This window comes from Hippoglossus hippoglossus, chromosome 14, assembly GCF_009819705.1.
Source record: "Hippoglossus hippoglossus isolate fHipHip1 chromosome 14, fHipHip1.pri, whole genome shotgun sequence".
Classification (NCBI taxonomy): Eukaryota; Metazoa; Chordata; class Actinopteri; order Pleuronectiformes; family Pleuronectidae; genus Hippoglossus; species Hippoglossus hippoglossus.
The window spans coordinates 16,058,897-16,086,449 of record NC_047164.1 but is presented as its reverse complement, the minus strand read 5'-3'; the positions used below and the strand labels follow the sequence as shown (position 1 = coordinate 16,086,449).

General features: G+C 40.6%; 1 protein-coding gene across 9 annotated transcripts in view; it reads left to right on the top strand.

The window, feature by feature from the left end:
- LOC117774988 (RNA-binding protein Musashi homolog 2) overlaps positions 1-27,074 on the top strand; it is a 251,138-nt gene extending 224,064 nt beyond the window's left edge. The window contains exons 11-15 of one of the 9 annotated variants that reach the window (XM_034607757.1): positions 1,071-1,190; positions 11,820-11,999; positions 16,180-16,334; positions 19,733-19,803; positions 21,244-27,074. In XM_034607757.1, the coding sequence (XP_034463648.1) occupies positions 1,071-1,190; positions 11,820-11,999; positions 16,180-16,334; positions 19,733-19,774 (497 nt within the window). In that variant the 3' untranslated portion in view covers positions 19,775-19,803; positions 21,244-27,074. The remainder of the gene's footprint in view (positions 1-1,070; positions 1,191-11,819; positions 12,000-16,179; positions 16,335-19,732; positions 19,804-21,243) is intronic. The other 8 variants (XM_034607759.1, XM_034607756.1, XM_034607758.1 and 5 more) reach the window with 8 other exon arrangements.
- The last annotated feature ends 479 nt before the right edge of the window (positions 27,075-27,553 follow it).

The window sequence follows — 27,553 nt, the reverse complement described above, 5'->3', positions numbered from 1 at the left end:
GAAGAAAAGAACACAAGAGACTTGTTCAGCCTTCATATAAACTAACAGATTGAAATCTCTTGTGAGTGTCAAATCATCCAACAGATGTCTCCATCTGATTGTGGAAGATGTTTTTTACCCCCACTTTATATCTTCCAGCTGAATAGCCGCACATAAAAATGTGGAATACTCTGCCTCTTGCATTACAGTGGATGATTCTGATTCCATAGAAACTCTCAGTAATTGGGAGCACTCCCGAATAAATGCAGGGATAGTCCCTAGAGGTAGGGCTATTATGCCCATGTCTATGCTGCTCAGAAGTGGCTGTAATCTTTCATCCAAAGAATGTGACATAAACACCCCCCAGAGCCAAATTCTTCCACTAATATAATCAGGGACTTGGTGAATTGCAAACACACCCAAAGTCAGTTTACAAATGCAAATTAGCTCCTTCTCAATCTGACAGAAACCTTCTATAAAAAAAATAAAAAATTGTAGTACACGTCGCACTAAATATGATCACATGTACGTCACTGTTACTTAAGATTCTTCTGGTATGAATACATTTTTTTTTTTGTCTTTTTAGATGATTTGATATTTTGCTCCTGGTGATCCATTATAAATTATGATGTTTTGATACATATACAGGAACAGAAGTATTTTTATATGTTTGTTAACCAGTTACTCAAGTTGTGATCATGGAATTTGCTATTTATTTTATTCCTTTCTATTTTATTTCACCCGTATTAAACCGGGATGTCTCATGAGATACACGACTTTAAAGGTGCTCTTTAGTTAATAGTTATTTTAAACATCTGCACTTTTTCCTCCTAAAATCCAGCGAGTAGCTCCCGGCTCTCTCTGCGTCTCGGTATGGATCAGTGGGTCTGCAGGGTTTTGAATATCACAGTGGGCTCTGTAAGAGTCTGCTGATAGATGTTGCCCTGACATGAGCCCCCTGTCTCTGACAGCTACAGTTTTATCCCGTAGCTCAGCGCAGCTATCAACATTCTCCTGTAGCTCTGGGGCGTACTCATCCATGTGCAGGAAGTGATGTATGTGTGTGTATGTGTGTGTGTATGTGCCTGCAGGCTTCCCAGCGACAGCGTACGGACCGGTGGCGGCGGCAGCGGTAGCAGCAGCGCGTGGCTCAGGTAGGGGGGCCCGTGGAAGAGGCGGCTACTTGGCGTACCCACAGAGCACAGGGCCAGGTAAACGCTCTGTCCATGTTCTGTGTGGCTGCTGCTCTCTCCAACTTCTCCTGCTCTGCTTCCCCCGATAGACATAGAACCCCAAGTTCTTATGCTACACTCGCCAGCAGTTTTAGTGTAGACTCACAGATTTACATACACATTACTTTATCCAATATCAAATTAGATTAAATACATATATACATTGATAATGTCCAGTTTTAAAGGAAGTAGCTCAGAAGTATAATCTCCACTTTATGGCCCATTTATCAACTAATTTCAGCTCCTTTGAATAAAAAAATATTATTATTATGCTTTTCAGCCACAATTTCCTTCCACCAATTGGTGTCAAACAATGATCATTCAAAAGGGGATTTTAAAAAGGACTCACAGGATCAAAGCAAATTAATTCAATGAATTTTAATTTGTCATTCATTGTCATGTCGGACCAAATTTGAATCAAATGCAAATCTGTCCAAAACATCTGTCCGTGAAGCTTTCAAGGGTTCTTGACATTAAGAAGCTGCAAGAATCTGAAAGTGTGTTACAGCAACTCAAGGTGTTTTTTATTTAAATCTCCTCGTATCAAGCATTTCGTTAAACGACGCAGTACTTTTCGTAATCTTTATTTGTCATTTAATATGATAAATGTTCTAATGGCGTTTAATCAGTCTCAGAACCAGCACAAACCATGTGAACAGTGAAGATCATGGTTGGAAAGCCTTTTTGCTCAGTGTGAATAAATGTAGTCCTCCACGGGGCTGTGCTGAGAGCGAGCTCGACCCTCCTTACATGCTCGCAACTGCTCAACAGTCACATGTTAAATTGACTTTTGAGACTCTGGAGGCGGGGACGGGGGGGCTAATGTCTCCGCTGCCGTGATTGGTCATTTTAACATGACGTCACCCACAGTCTCCAGCCTGCAGAGAGGACAGGATCCTATTTTTACTGCTCATAATGACAACTGTGGACGTCCGTAATGACAGTTTTACTTGTCGCAATCTGTTTTTGGATGTTAAAAATCCCATGACGTATATCTGAAATTAAATAAAACTGATATTAATATCACGACGAGTTAAAACTGGATTGTATTTTAAATCTGACTATTTTCTAGTAATAAATCTATTGCAGATATCTAAAATGTGATGTGGATATTTGAAATTAAATACACATCAATGGCAAATGTTACATCATTTGTCCCAGGAAGAATTATTTTGTGAATGTTTTAACGACAGTTGTGGACTGGAAGAATTGTGGATATATAAATGTTCTTTTTGACTGGGAAGAGTTTCATTATAACTGCAATATGCTGCAATATATCTCCAGTTCAGCTATTAAATGTTATAACAGAAACTTTTAAAGGATGTTTTTATGTAAATTAGTGCAGTCAAAGTAGCAGAAATTTTATATGATTTTTTTACCTGTGAGGAAGTTATTGTGGATTTCGTAAATGAACACTGCGACTGGTGAGAATGCCGTTTTGAGTGGGAGAAATGCTATTATGGATTTCATCTAAAATGTAATTACAGAGCGGAGTGTGGTCCGGTTAAAAGTTTAAACACTAACCGGACTTCACTGGACACGGAGCATGGTACAGATCGTTTTTGTGTTTTAGTTTTGTTTTTGATCAAACCAAACGTCAAAGCATGGTCAGTACCAATCGAAAGGATGGAGACATCAGACGTTCTCCCCGCCTCCAAAGTCTCAAAAGTCAGTTTACGATGCGAGCGTTGAGCTGTTCCAAGCATAGTGAGGGTCAAGACCAAATTTGTGTGCATGAGAGCAGAAATGCTCATCCGCAAGGATGGTTTTCTATGTGCTCATATCACATGCATGCACGTGGTTTTTTACGAAATCAGGTTTTCAGCCTGATTAAACGCCTCATGGTGTCATGATCTCCATTTATGGTAAACTAATCTAGTTATAATAAAATGTCAAGTTGCTCTTGTTTTGTCACAAAGGTGGACAGTCTCTTCTAACAGTAATTAGCAGCAAGATAGTAGTGTTCAAATTTTTCTACTTTTCTACCATTCATTTCATGCTATTATCTGTTTAGATGGTATACTGCAATCATTTTAGAGTCAGATCATCCTGATTATGTGGATGTCTTTCCAGTGATTGTGTGTTGTGTCATTCCTACGCAGATTCTAATTTATTCTGTTGATTATATGAGCAAACATTAATGGTAAACGATTCAAATATATCTGCCAAGAGTTTTGTACCAAAAACCGGAGGCAAGCTTCTGTCTGTCTTAAACACAGCATTGATTAACTTGTGGGCTTCATTTAGACATCCTGCTTTTCACCCGCTTACAACTGCAGATCATTCAATAGGTGTCAATAACAGCTCCCCTGAATGAACACACAGCTCCCGGCTTCTCGGGAAGTGTGTTTTTCCTAATCAGACGTACGATTAGATGCTCGGTGGAGAAAATCTGTTTTAATTGTAACTCAGATGTTGTCTGGTCTGTGCAGTCGTTCACGGAAATTAAGTCCGAAGACATGATGTACAGCGCCACGTTCTGCGATACCTGAAGATGCACACTAACACACAGACAAGTGGCTTTTAGTGTATGCGTCCCACCTGCATATATGCACAGGAATAAATTAACCCACCCATCCTCATTTGAACTTAATTAAAATCGACAGAGGGAACACGGGAAGCCAGTCCGATGCTCTTTTTCAATGCGCCAGCTCTTTTTCTTCTCCATCGGCCTATTTGATATTTATTTTTATTATTTTTGCATTTTCAAAACAAATAATTGTCCCAACAATCGTGGCGAACATCAGGAAGAAGCAAGGAATGCTGATTTGTGGTTAGCGGCAGCCAGGGGAGCAGGGAAACATGATGGCAACTATTATGAACAGTTTAATTCTGACAGCTGCAAAAGGGATGGAGACAAGTAAATGATTATGAACAGGGGGTGAAGGGAGGAGGGGGAGGAGGCGACCGGAGTGGTAAACAGTGACATCATGGGCCTGTTTGAGGGAACTTAAAGAGCCACGACGCTGCTTTGAGGAAAACGTCTGTCAGAGAGACGTGTCGTCTGTGTGCTGCAGGAGCAGGAATATTATCACACTGGCAATAAAATCTGGATTTTAAATGCGAATATAGTTTTGCTGCATTTCCTTAAATCAGCTGTATCCCGTTTTGTGGTTCATTAACTATTTATTAAATGTCATTGAAGACTCTCCGATGTTCAGGTCACGGTATTTCTTAGCCAGGTAATTGAAAAAAATTGCAATAACAACTATTTATAACTATAACCAATGCAGTCCTTGTGTGATTTATGGTTTTTGGAAAGAGTCAAAACCGGTGGACGAATAAAAAGTGTTTGAGAAGACGCTTGGTGGATTAATACATGCAGCGGTCTCTCCTCTCCATACGGACACAGACAGCTCAGAGGACATAGATTGTTTAGGCTTGACCTTCCTCTCTGTGCATCATCTGGGGATGTTGCTGCATTTCAGGCTTATCTCACAAATTTAATTTGCAGCACACTCGGCTCTAAATCAACTCTGGGATAGAATGTCTAGTGGGTTAATTTTGTTGTTTTATTTTTTGCTACATTTTCTTCTTTTAGTGCAGATGAGGGTTTTCGTTGTAAGGAGGAAAAAAAAGGCTTGTCTATGATGTAAGTGTGGATTCTTTGTGCTTTGACTCCACCTACAGTTCCCATAGAGCACCACATACTGTGCACTTTGTCTTCTTTGACCCTTTGAGAGAGAAACAGGGATGACAGGGAGGAAACCAGAGAGGTTCATTTGAAAACATTAAAAATGATAGAATTCAATTTAAAAACACTTGAGTCCCATGCGTAGTTTGGATTGAGGTTTTATTTAGCAGAAACGTGATTCTGTAGATGACAGAGTTGTGGGAATGTGGAAGATGTTTTCCCTCCCTGTCAGAAGACTCTTTCACCCTGCTCCCAGTGCTCTACAGACAGCCTGACAGCAGGCTGACGTCCCTCTCTGTGACAGGCCACTGCTGATGACAAGGTGTATTTTAGACTTCTCACTGTGGCCTGGCACTCGTGGCAAACTACAGCCCACCACAGATGCAGCAGTAGTTGTGTATCATAACAGTAAAAGCGACTGAAGATGGAGCCTCTGCAGCACCATCTCTTCAAGTGTATAACCTGCATATACATGTATGTTAATTATGTACTTGAGCTGCTAGAGAAGATCTTACAGCTCATTGTTCTGTTTAAGAATTACCTTTCTAGCTGTCTACTTTCCTTTCCTTTCTTATGACAAAATGCACAAGTTTAAAATGTATAAGCTTGTTACTGTAATTTCCTTTAAGGAAAAAGCTAAACACTGTGTCACGGCCCTTTCACATAGAAAGTTGTTTGCGCTGAATATTTTGGGAAACTCAGACAGTCCCAATATGAACTTTTCCTCCATTGTTCCACTGTCTGGCTGGCAGCTTTGTTTCTATTGGAAGCTCGAGTGTTTGTCACAGGGCACAGTGGTCAAAGCTCAACATTCAACATTTGCGCCACAAAAAAAACGTCCTTTGTGTGGTGCTTGACATTGAAAAGAATGGATCTCAGAGTGCAGCGGTGTTTCTATCACATCCTATCTTAAAGGGCCTTCAGACTAGGCGACACGTTTTATTTTGGTAAAAGCTGAATCGCCGATGGCGCCAGATCAGAGTTGGGTCTTCAGTCTGTATTTAAAGATGGCGAGGTATTTTGTTGCCTTGATGTCGACCCAGAAGCATGTTGGACCTCTACAGTGTCTCTGTGCATGTCGGTAAGCACATTTGAGAACTCCAGGCTAGAAGTCGATCACAGGGATCCGACTACTGGACGGAGTTTAGCGTCACCTGCAGGCAGAGAGGATTTGTCCCACACTTGGCTTAGTGAGGCTGGATCGCAGTTTTGAACCTGATTTGAACCACGACAGAGTGCCACTGGAGGATGGAGAAAAAAAGGGGGGGGGGGGGGGGGGGGGGGAGTCACATAATATCAGATGGAGGGGCTGAACATCTGCATAGTTAGGCCAGCAAGGAGGAAATTGCTAATTTGGAGATGACTAATGCATGCACCAGCACCTGGGCTACATTTTGGACAAGAATACTGTGCTGAGCTTCTGCTGTTGATATGACGGATAAACCTGCACAAATTGTTCACAGTTGCCGCATTAACTGACTCACAGGTTGGTTATTCGTGAACCGAATGCTAACGTTAGACATTTAAATTCTAATCTCATTTAATGGATGTCCAGCTACTGAAATAGCAAGAGAAGGTCAATGATTTACTCGTTTTTTTTAAAAGAGTGCTCTTTGGTTTTGTTTTAAAGTAGTCGTATGTGAAATCTTCTTTGCTGTAGCGTCGTCAGAGGACAGAGAAATACTCGGGTGATGCAGATGGTTCTGACAGTCCTGGTCCCAGTCTGCGCCGGAGGACTGTTTTCCTCTGAGCTTTCTGCCAAACTCAAATGTCAGTCTCAGATCTTGACTTTACCTGCAATGTGCACACAGCTTGCTTTTAGAGGTCTGGGAGTTTGCGGTGTACAGTATGCCCGACATGACTCAGGTGTTCGAAGCTGAAATAGAGTTGGCTGTGTTCAGTGTTGTGCTGAAATTGGAGTATAAATTGCAGACGTGTCCAGGTCCAGTTTTATTGGGACTCTTGCTGGCCTTCGCTAACCCTCAGTTAGTTGTTCTTCTTTGTTTCATTCTCTCTTTTACTCATCTTCTTCCCCCACCTATTTTTTTTTTTTCTTCACCAATGAAAAGATGGGAGCACACGTGACAGACATTTCCAAATTAAGATCATTATCAATTCCCTCCCAACAAGCTCTGTGATCTTCAGCAGTGCCCGAGAGGAGAGCAGGATTGGCTGCGTGCACTGAGCTTAATCATTCTGGCTCTTTGCGAGCTCAGGTCCATTTGTCCCAGATGCTAATCTGCAAAGCTCAGCTCTGAGGCCAGAAGCGCTCTACATGTATTTTGTGCAAAATAACATGAGCAGACATGCCAAGCCCATCCTGCTTGTTTTTTTTTTTTGTCTAAGGCCCAGGGAAAGATGTGACACATCGGGGAGGGCAAAGAGTCCCTTTGTGCCTCCACTACGAAAGTGTTGGCTCTCACAGCTGTGGGTAGCAGATGCTCTAAGGTTACAGGAACAGGCCTTCAGGGACATCACCACTCTGCCCTCCAGGGGCTGCATACATAACACACTCTGCAAAGAAAACTTACTGACGGCTTCACTGGAGTGAGGTATATTTGGCGTCTTGTAAATTTAGTTATGAAATATTAAATGTGTTGTATAATCTCTGATCAGCACAGGATTTAGTTTCAGTTGCATTATACATTTATTATGAAGAGACATTATTTCCTTTCATTTGTAATAGCATACAGATTGCAAATTGCAGACCTACTTAAATACATATGATAATATTTATATAAAATATAAATTAATTTGAGTAAGATGCAGGGATATTTTGACATTCATTAAGATAACAGTGTTTTAGGAGACATTGCTGTGAAAGATAATCCCTCTTCTCTCTGTATCTAAATGACCATTAGATGCATTTCAGTCATAGTGACTCTTAGATTTCAGACCACACAACCCTGACCAGACATGTCTGGGAAAATAAATGTGTTCAGCCAAAAGGGCAGGGCTGTCAGCTCCGAGCCTACTCACGATAGGATAATCTGTGCTGACTGTCGATAACTGCGTGCCCTTTCTCTGTCCCGGCCACACCAGATCCCACACAGGTTAAAATCTGCATTAAAATCATTTAGTGTGGCCTGTGTGGGCTTCCCTGCAGCGAATTAGTGGGCACCGATTTGCTACACTGTTGCATATTGTTTTACCCGTGATTCAGTGTTCAGAATTTCATCTTCCTCTTTAAAACTATCCACAGTCAGATCCCAGCCGAGGTTGGAGGTAAATATAAATCAGTAGCGTTGTTGAGATTGTCCATTGCTGGAAAGAAAAAGCAAGAAAAGGGAAAAATGAAAAGTGAAAAAAAAAGAAAAAAAAAAACATAGGTCTGAGTATGGGTGAGCAAATGCAAGAAGAAATCATCTGTTAAAATTCATTAGCCAAGCTTCTCTGAACACAAAATGACAAGACATTAAATATGTATTATTTATGAAATGTCTGTGCTCTCTGAAAAGGGTGTCTAGTGCTGTTAATTACTCAGCCATTCATTCAGAAAAGATTATTTCAAATGGAAAGTGAAAGCAAGACTAGACAGCAAAAGAGCTGTTAGTTTCTTTCACGCTATTTTTAAATGACATTGGTGAAAATAGAAAAGCTAATTATGGTAGCTCTAAAATTCAAAGCTAATTTGGGAAGCAGCATGTCAGGTTTATTGACATCTTCTGTAGAGTGATGTGGTTTGATGGCCACCGAGGAATCTCACTGGCGCCACGAGGGAACGGAGGAACGAGTGCATGAAAAATCACTATATGCAGAAATGAAAATGACTTTTGATAATAGATTTTTCTATTCCCCAATTCCCAGGAACCCCTGTATGTTTGAAAAACAACAAGCATCTTCATGTTTATCAGAGTCCACTCGTAGATTAAAAGATCAGATTTCACAATAAAGGGCAGTTTAAATATTTTTTTTGCAGACATTACTAGTTTAGCAGCCTAAAAATATACAAATATAGGTTTTATTCTTGTAGTAACTCCCAGTGTTAAGAGACCTGTCAATCCATTTGAGGTTTTAATGCTTGTGCTTACTGTTTTGTTAACATTTGGCTCAATGATTGTGCCCTCAAACATGGGTATGTGAATATAAATAAGAATAATCACAAACTTGGTGCAGATCACTGGCAAACTTGTGAAAATATTCCTCACAGACCAAAGTCGCATCCGGCCAGAGAGCGTGACGCTGTATTTTATCATCAGCGTGATTAGTTTTATTTTCCAACCAGTGTGGAAAAAGAGCGCCGGTACTTTCAAGGTTTGTGGTTCCTCCTTAAAGGCAGTCACCTGGCAAAGTGGGAACGAGCGCGGGGCATTTATCCACTTAAAGAGAGCCACCCCGATGATGTCAGTAACAGATGATTGCAAGACACTCCCCTCTCCATCGCCTCGCAGCCGGGCTTGGTCACCGAGGGCAGGAGGGAAAGAGGATGGGGGTAGGGGAGATAATTATCAGTATAAATGAAGCCCTGCGAACGATTCGCACTGCTGGGTCCCCTGATCTAGTCTCCAAGGCAACCTCACCACGCTCATTTGTTTTGTAGATGAGTAATTACATCCAATTAGTGCCCAGTGGAAAAAAGGAGTCCAAGAAAGGCCCATTGTTCTGGATAGATTGTGTGAATATTAATAGTGGGACGGTCTGAGGCGCACTGATATGATCGGTGATACTAATGCAGCTGTGGGCACACTCTGCCCAGTCTCATCCTGCATAACAGATCAGATAGCCGCTGATGAAAATATATGGCTTTGAGAATATGTGGGTGCATCACACTCCTGTCCAGCTGCCTCTGTCTAAACTCGGCCACTTTTCAGCCGGCCACACCTGCAGACAATGCGACAGCACGCAGCGTCTAAATCCTAACCTTGTTGCTACTGACTTATTTTGGAATCAGGTTTCTGTGACATTTCAGCCGTCAGAAGTTTAGCTTCACAGTCGTGCAACAAGAAACCACACAAACTCTAGTGAGCTTGTTTTAATATTTATGGGGTGGTATTTTACATGTGATTCCAAACTGAACAACTCCATTTTCTGTCGTTTTCAGTTTTTTTTATTGCTTTTTTGCTTCTTACTTTCCATTCACAGTAGAGTTGTCTGAGTAGTGACTGTCTTGTTTTGAAGAAAGTTTATCGTTAGCTTTCCCATGTTTACATTCTTTGCGATCTCCATGTCGTGGGCGGTCAGTTACGTCGTAAAGTTAGGGCATAAAAGTCGCAGGTTCCAGCCGAGCAGAGAGGCCCTTTAAAAGTTCTAATGTGTTTTACAACACAGCATCTGCTCAGTTTAATGCGGTTCACTTGTTAACAGCCTTATCTCAAATGGAAATATTGTCTCTGTCCCCAATTTCAAAGCTGCACCCACTATTGTCATCAGCTGCTGACACTATTTGGATTGAACCCATATAATACCCACATTTCATTTGGTGGGGTTGGTCCAGTTAATAATTATAGTAATGATAATTGACATCAGTCTGCAGCATGCAAATCAGACACTTGTGCACGTCATCAAACCCCTTTAAAACTACCCATTTGTCAAGATAACAATGATGACATTGTTTTTATGTCTCAGTTTTATTCTATGAAAGTGAAATATGTCGAATCACTCCAATAGACAGTAACGCCTGTCACTTTTTACATCGTTCTAAATTTGTGATATATTTCGAGTGGCTTCCTTGTGAATTTCCAGTAACATGGTTTGTGCTATTGTCAAATGTTTTCCCACCATTATAATTATTCCATTGATCCAGTTTTCCTCATTAGCAAGGCCAATCGATTTTCAGTGACATTTGTCTAAGTGAAGTAAATGGAATGATTGCTTCTTGAGCTTTGTTCAATGTGTCAGGCATTATGTGACGTACGTGGGAAGCCTGCCATATTTGGAGCCTATAATTTGATGAGTGGGCAGACAGCCCACAAGTGGTGAGATCAGAGTGCTAAAAAGCATTGGCGGGGAGAAACATGGCTGGTGCTTACATTCCATTTGGCAGAAGTGGACTGTCTCACTCTGAATGGGTAGAGGTGAAGTGGCTTTGAATGGCTATCCGCTCCAGGACCCAAAAAAAACACACACGCACACAAACACACAGCAGGGGAAACCCAGCGTGGAAATGTCGGTGTCACCAATCTCAGTCCCTCCTGCGCAGATTAACGCTGTTATCAAAGAGGTGTGAGAAGGAGCCGTTTCCTTTAATTGCACTCTTTATATGAGCAGCTTGTCTCAGATTAAAAGGACAAGCAATAAATGTCAGCACAACTTATTGCCGAGTGACATTTTCTAAACTGTTGATAATCCACCATCTGTGTCAAAGGGAGAATTTTTCGAAGATGCCAGTCGGAGACGTGCTCAGATTTCAGAATGCTCGTCATCAATAAACATGAATGTGTCTGTATCTCCTTCACTTAAAAACAAACAAACCCGTCTTTCTCTTTTAGTCAAAAAAGGCTTAAAAGGAATTATTGATTGGTTTGCTTGTGTTTCTTTTTATTTAAATGACAAAAACTTAATTTAGGTATTTGTGAGTTAAAAGTTCAAAATGACAGATGTATTGACCTGTGTTTCAATGATGCTTTAGTCTTGTTTTAATGATTATAAGAAAACATAGGGGGCCGCACTGTATATTTGATATTTCTGTATATTTAACTGTCTTCTTCTGAGTAGGTTTTAAATGTGGGCTTTCAGGGAGAGATAATGTGTATCAATAATGGTAGGGCTAGTGTATACCACACAGCTGAGCGTTCAAACACAGACCATATGCCAGGGGGGCCTGGCCACATGGCCGGAGCTGCTGGGGAGGGAGGGCCAATTAAAGCAGACAAAACACTAAGGATGTAACTTTGACAACGGTGTAAAGCACCGCTGAGGCTGTGCTGAACAATCTGGACGTTGAGTTTTTGAGGATGAAAAAAAGTTTGATTTCCACAATGATGGAGTACCATCCCTCCCCTCCCCCCCTCCCCACCCTATACTGTATCTCCCAGGCCTCCCCGATTATGGGTTTTACTCTACGCCCAGTGACCAGAGGGGGGGGCCCTGCTCCTTTGCTGACTATGGCTCCCTGGGGCCCCAAGCGGCTCAGATGCTGCACAGTGAGCATGCCACCTCCGCCTGCAACTCCCCCCTCCAGCACCTACACAGCCCGGATCAGTTTAAGAACCCAGGTTTGTATATGCGCATCTATCTCATCCACGTTTTGGAGTTTTTTTCAGTTTGATTCATGACATTATTCCATGCAGAAATCTTTTTTTTTTTATTCTCTCTTGCTTTTGTTAAGGAAAACACCCCCCCCCCCCCCCTTGAAAAAAAAACCCTATGAAACCGTCTTGCTGAGAAAATAGAATTGCATGTTTCTCCTCCTTCTTTCAAATTTTTTTTTTTTGAAGTAGAACTTTCTGTTTCTTTGTGAAGTTACGTTTCAGCCCCTGCTTGCACATAGGGGACAGACACACACAATACAGAATGTAAACCTTCATTTGCATGTGAACAAAATAACCACTGATGATACTGGAGTTTACAGTGGCCTCGCTGTCAGAGCTCAGGTTCATGTGGATGTTTGAGCAGCGAGTACGTGTGAGAGTGAGTGAAGTGAGAGCTCAAAGTATTTTAAGTGTAGAAATGATTGCAGGCATTATTAGAGTGTGAAATGAGTAGAAATGCTGCACAATGTTCAACACTTAGCAGACAACTCTTTTTTTTTTGTTGCATATTACAGCCATTACTCTACAACACAAGCACATCTTCATCTCCTGTGCTTTTTCTGATGCTCCTTATGTAATCACAGCTTTCAAAAGCCAAGGTTGAGATTCCACCGACAAGGAAAATATGCTTCACGCTGGCATTTTGATAACTTAACAGTATGTAGTGCATTAAAACAATTGTAAATTTATGCTATTTATCTTTGAGAGCAGAAAGTACTCTCCTGATTTTTAACATACTACAGTGTTAGCATGTAGTTATTTTGATCCTTACACGATCACATTAGTACTGACATGAAGTACCACTAGGTCTTTTTAAGATGAGAGCAGTAAGGTTCATGTGTGAGACTCGTGTGGACCTGCCGGGCATGAATCCTACCACAGCCTCCATCTATACTTCACAATGATGGCACATTATAAAACAAAATTTGGACAAATAATAAGAGGGTAAGTGTGGGGCCAATTCTCCCTCGGTTAAAGTGTTTTGCCAGCGGCACCAGGGAAATGTTGGAATTGCCCCCAGACTCTCTTAAGCGCAGCAAACAGCAGAGAAACACAAAGGCAGACTATATAAATAACACACACATACAGCTGATCTTCTGCAGGTCTGGAGCAGGCCCGCTGCTTTATTATCTTTGCTGTAACGGTTGTGTAAGTGTGGTAGCACGACAAACATAAAGCACTTCATGATGCTCTTTGCTTCCTGTAGATCTGTTAAGTGGAGTGTGAAGGTTTTTATTTCATACACAGCTGCATGGCAGGGGGGGAAGAATCACAAATGACATCACAGTAAATACACACACACACACACACACAGAAAACGCCATTGTCTCTGTTGATTTTGAGACGTGGTGTGTAGCGTGGTGATTTATAACACATTATAGCTGACATTAGAGTCGAAATGATTCTGTGACACGAGTCAGATCAGCCCTGTATCTTTTTATCAGCAGCACACTGCCTATGATTGTTGTGTAATTTTTTTTTATGATAAAGAGTAAGTCGCTCAGGTGACGCATGGCTGCTTTTTTGTTTTGAGTTGCGTTTGGATGGTAGAGCACAGGTTTGTCTCGCCTGAGAGGACACGTTCAAATCCTGAGTGAGTCAACACAGTCTGATTCTGTTCTTGTTGTTTGTGGACTACACTTTATATTTGAAGCCAGACTCAACCGTAATTGCAGTTGTGGATCTAGGATTTTTTTAAATCAGGGGCCATAAAGCATGGGGCCGCTATTTACACAGGGGCAATTATATGTCCAACATCCATGCACAATTACTGATTCTGTTAGGTGCACATTTAAGTCATTTCTTTATTTACTGTTAGCTCTACAGCTTTGAGCAAAGCCTCACATCATTGAATATATTTAAAAAATTGTTCCATTGTGCTCATCAAAAAAACTAAATAAAACAATCATCACAGATTTGCATATTTATTATTTGTATTGTAAGTAAGTGACTAGTTTGACAGGACAGGAAGAATAGGATAGTGTCCGAGTGCAGTTTGACGGCAAATCTCATTGAGCAGATGCATTGTGAACAGTGGATCAACAGGGAGAAACAGGGAGTCAGGCAATGTAGCGCACAATTTTTTCGTAACAATACGTTAATACACACACATGGATGGATGGATGGATGGATGGATGGATAGATAGGTAGGTATAAAGATAGATGGGTAGATAGGTAGATAGATAGTCCGATTGGTAGGTAGGAGGATTGTTGGATGGATAAGTAGAAATACGTAGAAATACATAGAAATATAGATGGGTGGATAGATGGATAAGTAGGTAGAAAGGTAGATGGATAGGTAGGTAGGTAGGTAGGTAGGTAGGTAGGTAAGTAAGTAAGTAAGTAAGTAAGTAGGTAAGTAAGTAGGTAGGTAAAAAGATAGATGCATGGACAGATGGATACGGAGGTAGGCAGATAGATGGGTGGATAGATGGATGAATAAGTAGGTAGAAAGATGGATAGGTGGATATGTAGGTAGAAATATAGATGGTAGATAGGTAGATGGATAGGAAGGTAGAAAGATAGATGGGTGGATAGGTAGATGGATAGGTAGGTAGACAGATAGATGGGTGGATAGGTAGGTAGACAGATAGATGGGTGGATAGGTAGATGGATAGGTAGGTAGACAGATAGATGGATGTGCAACCCCAAAACCAAAATGTAAAAAAGCAGTTTCACAGTTTAGCCACTTGTTAATAAAAATCACCAGTCACAGGATGCAAGGATTCCCGTTTCAACTACAAAGATCCTTAATTATATAATAGTCCAGCCCACTGGGGTCTGTGCAGGAGAGATAAGAGAGGTAGCTGCTCACTGTTTAAACTCCTTACAGTTGAACAGCAGTGTCACCTCCTCCAGATGTGTGTTTAGTGAGAGGACTTCTGTTTACTCAAGTGCTACACATGGATATATCTACAGTATGTTTTTCAGGAGCCTCTACGAGACTTACCCTGTGTAATACTGCCTTGATAAATTGAACAGTCACATGTTAAACACGTTTACGGTGATACACTTTGTTTACTGCATCGGCATCAACACTCGAGGATGTTCTCTTTCGACTGTGTTTCTGTATCTCGTCCTACACAGTCTTCCTCTCAGGCATCACAGGGTTCATGAGCACATACACACACAAGATCGAGCATTTTCTGTGGTTGCAACATTTTTCTTTTTAATGCAGCTGTACAGTTTTTTTTTACAGTCCGTCTGTGAATAAGGGTGAAATGGAGGGTTATGCGATGCTGACAGCGGAGGAGATTGCTGTTAAGAGATCATTGCATTTTTCTTTCTCCCCGACAGTTTTTTTCTTCCCGTATTGCCGGCGTTATTGGCCTTTAGTAGGCATCTGGATTTTCAAAAGGCATTTTATTAGTCAGAGTTTCTCTTACTCACAGGGCAAAGGTGGTAAGTCATGTACAGTATTTCTTTTTTATCCCCCCCTGAGTTTGGGTCTGCGGATGAACTCGGGTCAGGCTTTTTTATCTCCCCCCTTATGCCTCCTCCTCTCGTCTCAGTCACCTCTTTTGCTTTATGTCAACGTTACTTCAGCCGACTGAACGAGCTGAAACGCACGGCTGGAAGTGTCGGGAATATTTAGAAAGATCCTGACTGGTGTCTCTGAATCAGGTCGTACAGGGAAGCAGAAAGTAGCGTGACGTGATTCAGATGTCTGGGTTCAACATGCTCAAGTGAAATCCAAACTCAGTAATAAGTTGCTCCTCTTATTGAACAGACAATGTTGTTTTACAAGAACTCCTTCACATTATGCATGGCAACATTTCAGTGCAACCTTACTAGATTCTTAGCATGGTTAGAGTATTTCTAGCAATGTGCTTGTTTTGTGTTGTGCATGATTATACAAAGTGAATGTTACTCCTGTGCATAAAACACACAGCATGTAGAGTATATGCGGAATATCATACTGGATTCACCCTTAGCTTTGTTTGAATAAATTTAAACCATTCTAAAGGAAATTGAATTCGTAACTTTAACCTGAAATTCAAACTTTTAAGTCCTTAGAGGCAAAATGTGAATCCAGTGATGTGTTCTTTTGATTTAAAAACAAGTCAATTTGAGTCATAAGAACTGTGCTGATGGTTGTTGTGTGTTTCTGAGCTGCTCCGCTCCCTGTTGTGTTTGTATGCAGGCGCCAACCCGTCAAGGCCCGGAGGTTTTCCTGGTGCTAACAGCCCAGGGCCTGTGGCCGACCTGTACGGACCTGGCAGCCAGGACTCAGCTGTGGGCAACTACATCAGTGCTGCTAGCCCTCAGCCTGGCTCTGGGTTTGGCCCCAGCATCACAGTGAGTACGCTGACGTTCAACTGACTGCACCTTTGAGCTCAGTTGCCGCCTCAGTGTCAGAATACCAGCACTAAAATTAGACACTAAGCCAATGCACACTCCCTGTGATTCTGTAAACTAGATATTTATCATAAAGAGAAGAGTTAACTAATTCTTCTGCCGCTGAATTTATTAATATAACCGCCAGCATCCTAAATCCAAAGCAACCATTTATTACAGCCTCAGTGTGGTTCATTTCTTCTGACTGTCACTGGAGGTCCTGAAAGCATTTTGTACACCAGGGTAAACCCAGGCCTGGCTCTCAAAGTTATCTGTGTCAAATGCAAATCTTTATTCCCCTCAGCAGTTGCACGTATGACCTCACTTCAGACCCTGGGTCACCTTCCCAGAACAAATTTCCGTTATTTTTAGAAACCCCAGCTGTCCCAGAGTTTGAGTTTGATCTGTCACCAGGACAAAGCTTATAAGCAGGTTTCGTCTCTCCCACTGTCCTTGCTCAGGTTCAGTCGCTCAGCCGGGCGCTGCTGCACTTTTCCTCCTGCTGATCAGTTAGCTGCCGGTTGCCATGTCAACTCATGTGTAAGACTAGCTGGGCTGGCGGAGGAGACGGTAGGAAAGAGGTGTCCTCAGTCTGCAGATGTCTGGCTTTTGTTGGATGAGCAGCAACCTGTTCAGAATCCCTCCTCTTGTTCCTGACAAAGACACTGGCACATCTGTTACTGTAAACCACAGTGTTTAAGGGAGATCATCTTAAAGCCAGTAAAACCATCGGAACTGATAACAGTGATTCTGAGGAGGACGTTTACCCACTTTCTACCACTTAGATAACAGCTGCGTCTCAATTCAGGGGCTGCATCCTTCGGAGGTTGCATATGAAGACCGATTGAGTCGCAGCGGCATGAGTACACTGTCTCATTTCAAAGTATCCTCGGGATGCAGCGGACTGACGCGTCCTTCCATCCCTGAGAAACGAAGGCCCAACCTATCCCAGGATTCATTGCGCTTCGGTGACAAACGTCTTTTCAAAGCGTTAAAGCTGCTGACAGGCGACTGATGCTCAAGTATCCTGCTTCAGCTCAATGGAACTGCAAATGGTGCACATTTAATAAAACGAAAGCACTAAAAACGTTCTTATCATGTGCACCTCCAGTTCTGTTGCTATAAGACAACAATAAGGTCGGGACGAGCTCGAGAGGGCAATCATGAAAATCCTCTAGACCAGACTCTCCGATTTCGGTTCGCCCTATGCGTTCTTCGTGGCCACAAGGAGCACAATCCTTCATGGGTCGTGTCGCCCGCGTCGTCAAAAGGAGGAGGCCCTTGATTTAGGACACAGCTAATGAAGCTACAGAATTAAATATGGCTGCCCCCTATTCCTTTCCCAGAATGCATTTCCTACCATAGGATTAGGTAAAGAAGTTGCGAGGCCCCTTCTCCATCTCATCTCAGTGACACCATTGTTATCCAAAGTTGATACAGTGTACCTATCCATTTAAAATGTTTCTAATCTATCGGTAACAGATCTGCATCGTGATCTATTCTATCTATCTTATATCTATCAGAAATTGTAAGTATAGCTGAGTGAGGTGTCTACGAACCGACTTCATCCAGTAGAACCAAGACATTCAAACGATAGCATCTCGATACAGTCAAATAAATAAGCCTGACTTAGCCAGTGATCCACACATTCAAACATGTTTAGAACCTTGTATTATTAATGAAGGCTCACACTCCCCAAAGTAAGACTTAATCAAACCATTTTTCTTAGTTAGCTCGTGCTGCATAATTAATTTACAATTGAAGTCCGTGGCTCCTAGAAAGCTGCAGCAGGGCCGAGCTCTTTGATTCACGGTGAGGTTTCTTGAGGCATGTTAGGAAGGAAGCACCGAAAGCGTCCACGTCACTTACTTGAATTAGAATTACAAATAACTTACATGTTGAATTCTTTAAGTTTACTTGTCATGTTTATCGTGTTGAATGGCTTTTGTTGTGCTTTTATGTGAATTTGCATCTGTCATCGTAGCTGTGCCACAAAGTTTTGTGCATCTTTTTTAAGGGAGATATATACGATTTTTTTCACAGTACCGTGATTCAGTGGGAGAAATTGTAACAGTTTAGCGAAGATGAAATGAACGTGTGATAATGTCACTGGGAGCAAAAGAAATAAAGCGCATGAGAAGGCGACATAGATCACCTTAAATCTAGTAAGTATGTGTAATTGATTTATGACAAACAAACAAACCAGCAGCTTAACAGAAAAAATACATTTTATAGTTTTTTTTCTTTTGCTTCCCAAGCAAAGCCTCCCTTATTAATTGTTTTAGGTCCACTGGTTATCTGCCATAATCTGTTGGTCTCAGTGTAGGAAGCAAAATATTTGTTATGAAAGAGCAGCCTGGCTCATTTTCAAAGCAGATTTAGCAGCAGATAGTTTACAGATGGAAATGAGGCGATTTGTTTCCATTATTTCCCATTTGTTGCAACAGTTTCTAACCTCGGTTTACTGCTGATTTGGAAAATGTAGGAACAAGTCTTTTCATGCAGCACGTTTCAAAAAGGCCCTTTTTACCTTAAATCTAATTAATGAAACAGAGGCATATAATGTATTTAGCCCTCATACTTAAGGACAGCTTTTGAGATTCTCTCGCAGAATTTAAAATGTGCCTGCGCCCCCTTCGGAGTGCAGCAAAGCAGAGAGGCCGACGCGGCGAGTCCTCTGACCTCCTGGCCCTTTGGCGAGATGATCTCTCGGTTCAGAACATTAAAACAGAAAATGATTCAGAACTAAAATGCGCCTTCTGATTCATTTCTTCACCGAGGATGCTGCTGAAGTGAATACACGTGAACATCCTCATATGCCACGACCTCGCGTGATCTGTCCCTCAACCTCATGCTCCCGTTAATCCCTGTAGGCAACATCTGATGAACCTCTTATACAAGACGACTGTAGAGCAGTTAGTAGAGTGAGGTGATGGAGGCGGTTGAAGTCTCTTTCTACTGATGTATGTGAATTTAAAGAGTTTCTGCAGAGCCATCAGTGTTAGAGGTCTTTATGATCTTGCACGCTTCAGTCACATTCATGAATGGGGATTGCGTGTATTGTTATCTCCTCCTTCACATATTTCTTCTTTTAACTATTTTCCCACTGAGGATTTTGTAACCTGAGAACTACGTTGTCATGAATAGAAGTGTGTGTATCGCTGCGGGCGCTGTTTCCCCCGAACCTGTGTAATAATACGTATATATAGAGATGAAACTGCTCTCCTGCTCTGTTGCTCAACATGATCCAGCTGAATCTAAAGGTTGCTAGCTGTAAAAAATAAATCAAAGTTGATGTGATACTCACTTTTCTCTCCTTGAAATGCATACTGACAAAAGCACTAACTGTACACTTTTAGGGCCCGTTGATTGCAACAGCTTTTACAAATGGATACCATTGAACAGGTGGCCGGTTGCCATCTCATCAGAGGTATTGCATTTTATTTACTGTGCATTTCTCTCCTCTTTCCCTCTCTAATGTGTGTTCATCCCATTATTCATTGTTTACTCGCCTCCCTCAGAACGACAGAGCTGGTGGTAAAGTGGGAGTGTGACTGAAGGTTTATCTCTTCACAAATCAAGAGGCCTCTGATCTGTTTGTTCCCTCAACACAAGAGGAAATAAAAAGAAAGTAGAAAGGATCATTAATCGCAAGAATTTAAATCTTATGAGGCTCTTTGTTGAAGTTTGTCACACTCGCACGCGTACGACCAGCTCTGCAGTATTTAATTCTCGTTTCTTGTTAACGTTCGGAAATGTTTACATCGCAAACACCATAGACTGTAAAGATGGACGACGCGTCTCCACTTCCAAGCCCAAATATCAGCAGCGTACTTGGAGAAAGAGTCTGCACGGTAACGACTGGGTAACAAAGTTCGGCAGATACATTTGCTCGACCAATCACGAGCCAGTCTTAGCTGTCAATCACAATATTTGATTCAGTTTTTATAGCATCAAATAACTAATTAACATAGTGGAAACTTAAACAAACATTAGGAACCCCATTAAATTATAAAAGCATTTATTTGACTTTTTAATTTGGTCCATGTCCCCTCCACATGGAGGAGGTGGGGTTTAGGACCTATACTGCAGCCAGCCACCAGGTGGCAGTCAGGAGATTTTGGCTTCTTTTTTGGGAAGCGGTCATGTCGTCTATCTATTGATATATGTATATATATATATATATATATGTATATATATATATATATATATATATATACCTACACATGCTTCACCTGCACTTAGAGTGGTTTATGTTATGTTACATACCCGTTTATACTGTTTTTGGCATCTGCTCTTTTGGTTCCTAAGACAGTAATCGATCACCTGTAGAATAAAAAATATAAAAATAGGTTTTACTGATAAGTCAGTGATGTTAAATGTCTCCTAACATTGTCCCTCATGAATAACAGAACCACCATCATCTATAAAAACCCAGTTCAGGTGGTCTCCAGCTTTTTGTCTGCTTCCAGCTATTTATTGTAGCATCTATGTGTTATATGTGTTGAATTCATTTGTGCACATGTCTGCTTATTGTATTATTTCCAGCTAAGCACCACAGCTTTTGTAAGACTCCACAGTAGCAGAACATGTATGAACACGATCACTACAGTAACAAGCGGCCTAACTAAAGAAGTGTAGACTTTTCAAAATGTGAACATACTGTATATGGTGCCTTTAGCCAAGTTTTCACCTGCTGCCATTTAAGAAAACTTCTTTGTGTCATGCACAAGTCGTATTAATGTCCACAGATTTCTGTTGTTAAATGTCTCAGCGAATCCTACAGAGTTTTCTTCTGATAAGAATGAAACTAATGTCAACGAGCTGTTCCTAATTCTGTTGCTGTTGCTGTTTTCTCTCTGTCGTCCAGCAGAGTATATCTGGTGGCCCAGGAAAGACAGGACGAAGTTTCTAATTGGCTTTGTGTGCAGGTGACGCTAATCCAACTTCAAGCACTACGCTGTCACCCAGGCGAAAAGATCGACGGTGGGAAACCATACGAAGAAGAAAAGAAAAACGTTAGTCATCTCAGAAAAATAACAACTGCTGTACTATAATCCAAACCTCCTATAACTTTACAACCTGGTTTGGTGTGATGTTTCACGTCAATCTCATTCACCTGTTTCCTTCCTCTGTTCTAGCGTTCTGTTTTTTGATTAGTTTTTAGAGAGTCATTTTAGTTCGACCTTGATTTGTGTCATTTTATTTGATCTCCTGGTATCTTTGTGTAAATGGATTTTTGTTTGAAGTGCGGGCGGTGGGCGGTGGGCGGGGGGGGGTCATAGCCAAGAATATCTGCAAGTCATGTCTTCATCTTTGTATGGGTCAGTGTAAAAGGAAAAACGATGGGATGTTCCTTTCAGTCTTCCCGCAAAAAAAGAAGCTTGGGGAAAGACGTGGAGAAAAAAAAAAAATCAATTTTAAGGAAACTTTAAAGAAGGTATCTAAGTAATAAATCTTAGTAGCTGTTTTATTTCTTGTGATGTCTCATTGTTAACCATAATTACCTATTTTTGGGCAATACAAAGAGGACTCCAATATTTTTATGGTCCTTTTTTATAAGTGTTGTTTTTGTTGTTTAGAAATATATATATATGCTATAACAAATTTCATATAACTACATTGTGAATTCAAACTTGAGAAAAAGAAATGTAGCTGTACATATTATTCCAGTCACTGCATATAACCAACTCAGTGAGAGAATAGCATATTTTTGTGATGGTGTGTCAAAAAGAACATGTTATAGCGTGTGAATAGAAGACAAAGCTGTAAACAGTTACTATTATACGTTTTGTTTAGTTTTGTTCCTGCTGGAAAGACGGCGGCGTCACGACCCCACGAGACAAACAGACACACACACCTGCTCTGTAAATACTGAAGCTGAATAATTTTACAAAGTGTCATACCAGCAAATTTACACACGGCGAGTTGAGAGTTAACACGGTTTTAAGAAATAAATAAGAAAAAAAAAAGACAAGAGCCTGATGTTTTTGTCGAACTGTCAGGATATCAGTATCATTTCAAAGAGAGAGAGAGAGAGAGAGAGAGAAGAAGAAAAAAAAAAAGACGATTAAATCCAAAGCACACTGTACTTAGATGTGATGATTAGAACTTGAACCAGGCATTTTCCAGTGCTCTGCGCATCCCGACACTTTTATACTCCTGCGAGGAACTTGTTGGTCGTATGTTATTGTTTGTTTCATCCTGCTCGTTCCTGATTCACGCGTTTTATTTGATTTTTCCGGAACCCAATATCCTGGGCTCTGTGCGAGAGCCTCGATGTGATTGCTGAATCGGTTCCTTTTTTTTTTTTTTGGAAAGAATTAGGAAAGTAAACATTTTGATACCATACCTCAGCCTTCGTGAGTTCTATCGTGGAATCATTGGCAGGTTTAATTTATTCTATATATGTGGCGAGACAGATGAAAACACTGAACGGTAATAAAGTGAGTAATCATTGCACTGTGAGTAGTGAAGTACAGGCCATTTTCCTATTTGCACATGTATATGTTGGCTTTTTAACGAAAAGAAAAAGCGGCCCTGTGCTTTGGGATAGTATGAAGGATTTTTGGGGTTAAATTAATTCTCGACTCGACAAAAACGCTTCAAGTTAAGTTCTGAGGTGAGTTAACAGCTTGGGAAATAGTAACTGATATGTTGCAGTGTACATTTCTTTCTATATATATTAGACCCATGCATCATCTGAAGATATTTATACAGGGTCGATAGATGACACTGAATTATTCGCTCTCTGCCGCTGCACCAGCTTTTACACAGAACGCGTGGCTAATGATTTCTGCTGATTTAGTAGTAATATGCTCCGGTCCGGTTTTCAGCGTCATTGAACGGAACGAATGGTGTGTACTCTGAAAAAATAACTTTACCTGCTGCAGACGTGTTTGTTGTTTTCATTTCTACCCACTTGTCTCATTTCTTTTTTGATTTCAAAACAACCAGGTAAAGAAATATGCTGGATACTTACTAAAGTTTAAAAAAAACAAAAAAAGATATGGAGGTGTGATCAAGTAATAATAATATAAAGAGTAAAGATTTAAAAAAAAAAACTTGTAATGTTCAAATGTAAAAGAAAATAAGAAATACAAAACTATAAAAAAAAAAAGAAAGATGCTTCTTTGCTGATTTCAAGTTTAATCAGAGTTTTATTGATACTTTGTGGTTTATATATGAATAATTGTAATATACTATTAAAATGTACTGTGCATCCATTGCTTTCTCTCTTTCCATTCACCATCCTCAGAGATCCTGCTCTCTTTTGTTGATCATCCATGTATTTCATTAGTGTGTGAAGAGCTCACAGTTAACTTGTAAACAGAGTGCTGTCTTTGATACCAGTGTAGTGCTCTTTGTTGTTCTCCCTTTGCTCTACCTCTCCTTTCTCTCACATTTACCCCTCTCTCCCTCTCGCGCTCTTTTTCTATCTCCTGTAATTACAAACGTAGATGTTATATAGGACTCATTAATATAATACTTGTAGTGATTAGTGGATTTAGGACCAGTCAAGATAGACCTTTCTCTAAATGATCATGTTATTCTGAGATTTGCAGACATTTATTTTGATAGAGGTTCATTGTAATTTATTCCCTGTATGTTATTTTTTCTTTTGGTTTGGTTTTTTGCCACGCTCACATGGTTTCAGCTAACCAAAGCTCTCATGGATGGACAAATAGAGAAGCCGTTGCTGTAAGATGGAATTGTACACAAGGCATTATTTGGATCCCCACCCTTGAATGTTTTAAAAGGGGGTGTGCCATACTACCTTAAATGCTAACGCTAGATATGCAAAACCTTAACTTTTGATTCTTGGACACAGGCTATAATCTTGGGGAAAGATTTCAAAACAAAGCATATTTCATATATGTTATAAGAATCACACCAACAGTCATGATATCAGCCTCAGTGCTGTTTCACTGACCTGCTCTACACTATCTTTTAACTTTTACTTCATTACGGAAATTACCCAGATGCCTCGGGCATAGTTATTTTTACATAATATCGTTTTGGTTCTTATTTCTCTCAAAACTTCTATTATTTTAATTATTTTAATCTCTGGGAGCTAGTTTCTGTCGTTCTCACATATTGACTTTAGATGAGGCATTGGTGTAAAAATAAGAAATGACTCCATTAAACAGAACCCCTCTAAAGGAGCAGGTGCTAAAGGACGGGGTGTGTATCAGGGCTGATTAATTGCTGGTTAAATTCCCGTCCCGACTGTGGACCAGGGCCCCGAAGCTGTGAGTCACTGCCAAGCCAAATTGGAGCAGAAAAGAAAATATTAAAACTCAAATTTAAATGCTTGACATTTCCTCAGAAACACCGTGTCAGAGGATGTCCATATTTCAGACCTGTTAGATTTACACAAGCCTCTGTGTTTCAGGCATAAACAAACCAATTATAAAGCCAATTCGCTCCCAGAGCTCAAGCTGTGTGCACACTCCAGTCGAGTACAATTTCAATTAAACATAATTTAGCTTTTATATCAGTTATTTTATTCACCTCATGCGGTTTTAAATTGAATGCTACACACATTACATTAATAAATAAGATTAATGTCTGTTCATTCTCCTCATCTAATATTGACTGTCAGGTTACATACAGTATGTACAGTAATCAATGACATTAATAGACAAATTGCTCCACTGAAAAGAAGCAAGTATGTGTGTCGCTGCGTTATTGATTTTAACAATTCAAATAATGTTCAACTTTATCGTAAAATGATAAAAGAAAATACAGTGTTTGCCCAAAAACTACAGAAAAACAAAGGAAAACTGCTTTAATCAAAAAAGATGTTCCAAGTATTAATGTTTATCTTCTCCTTAATTACACATGGTATACAATATAAAATATATTAATAGCAATCAATAATTAATGAGTAGTAGTTAAAGTTTAATAATAATAGAAAGTGTTCGTCCATTGTCCCTTAAATTTTAAATTCTAACCAGTGCAAGAAGTTCATTAAGATCCGTTTCATCTGAAAACCAAAAACCGGAGCAAAAGTAAAAACCACGTTACTCTGTGTGTTTTCTCCGTAGCAGCACATAGTGTCTGTAGTTGGACTGTAATCAAAAATATTTGACTGGAAAAGAAAACCAAACTTGAATTGGCCGATTTTTCCCCCCATCCAGTCATATTTTAAAAAAGGCCTCTTGTGTGTTTTGTGATCCTGTAGCTTGGACTTTAAGGTAGCATGGCTCTGTTGCTGTAATTTTCCTTTTAATCTCAAACTGACAGCAGTTTACAGCTGATGAATGTTACACATCTTAGTAGACTAGCGAATCCATTTGGGGAGAGGGGAGGGTCGTGGTTTAAGAAAAAAAAGAAAACAATAATCAAAAAAGAGTCAACCTGGAAGGTGTTGACATTTGTAGTGTACTACCGTATCCATTTAAACTTGAATCTCGAGGCAAGTGCTAGGCAATGGCCAAACAATTTATCCCATCATCCTTTGTGTGTGTGTGGAGGGGAGGGGGATCCCGCCCTGAAACCACACACACAAACACACTAACACACACACACACTTCTGAGATTTCTGTCGTCTTGGACTCACATCTGTCTTTCATTATGAATATGAACAACTGTCTCCCTGAAAGCTGGGACGTCAGACGAGGACTGTTAGAGACTCGACTCCATCTCTAATGAATCAGACTTTGACGGCCCATTGAATGTTACTGAGTATTTATACCCGAGGGGGGAAAAAAGAGGCTCATTCATAGTGGTGCTAATGGTTTTCAAACCAGACAATGTGCCCTTATCTCTGAGAGATACTGGATACTGTCAGGGTGACCACAAAGTTAGTCTCCCGGTCCGCAAAGTGACTCTCCACCAACAACACCATGTATAGTGTGGGTTTCTGACAGAACAGAGAAGTGTTCATGTTCACACTGAACCCTTCAAGGTGACAGAAATAACACAAGTTCAACTGTGTCGTCGTGTCTTAGGGTGAATTTCCCCTCTCAGTCCAAACCATTGCCATCTCACCCATGCCCATTACTGATTACAGTCTACACATACACTTGCAATATATATAAATATATATATATATATTTACAATTTCTGCGCTCATTTGATCAGAATTAGACTGGAGACCTCAGCTGTATACCCCTCACACTGCAGACACACCCAGGCTCATAATCGCCAATTCATCCTGATATTAGCTCGCTCCACAACACGAGAGTTCACCCCTGGCGTGGTACGGAGTTTGGCGCAGACTGCGCGGCCTAGAGGAAGCCTGGACGCTCGTCAGACTGCATGGACGGCAGTGTGAGGCTCTGCTGTGCTTCCATGTCTCTGCAGGCTGAGCACAGAGCTCTCTTCACTGCTGTCTGCCCATTCCTAACACTTGCCCCTGTTTTTTTATGTTCACCGACTTTTTATGGCGAGAGACAGACAGACTTGACTGACATCTGAAAGCATCTTTCAGGTTATCATAATGGCTTGCTTAAGCCCTGTTGTAAAGTATACTAAAAAAAAAAAAAATGATGATGATAATAATAACAATAATAATAATGGATGGGGGTCTCTCACATATCAAATGTGGAAAGTCTAATTTTATATTTGTATTTTCAAATAATAATATTGACAAAAAAATGTCTGTGAAAGGTTTCCATCCTCTACTGTGGTCCAGAAATTGATGTGTCTGTCTGGAAAAATAAATAAAATAAACTGAATTGTTATATTACTTGTTTTCAGTGTTTTGCTGTATTTTTATTTCCTTATAATATTATTTCCTCTGATGATATTTATCTCAACTTGGCAGCATCACATTTCCTTTCTCTACTCTTATCCCATAACAGGACAGTTCTGCTGTGTTTTTCAGTTTGGTTTAAACAGAATTTTTCACTCAACAACACACACACACACACACACACACACACACACACACTCACTCAGCATCCCTCGAGGTCACTCATAAGACAGCAGGATTAATAGAGTCTGAGCACTGAGATACATTTAGGGGAAACAAACAAGAAGCGCTGGCGTGTAATTCTGCTGCCCCTCAGTGGTCTCTCCCAGCGCCTGAGCAGATGCAACAACAACACCGAAAAAAAGAAAAGCTTTTTTTATTTTTCATCAGCAGTTTCACATGGAGAGCATCAATATTAGCTGAGGCTCAGTGTGTAAACCGCTGAGGATGTGATGAGTAGATGAGCAAACAGGCGTGT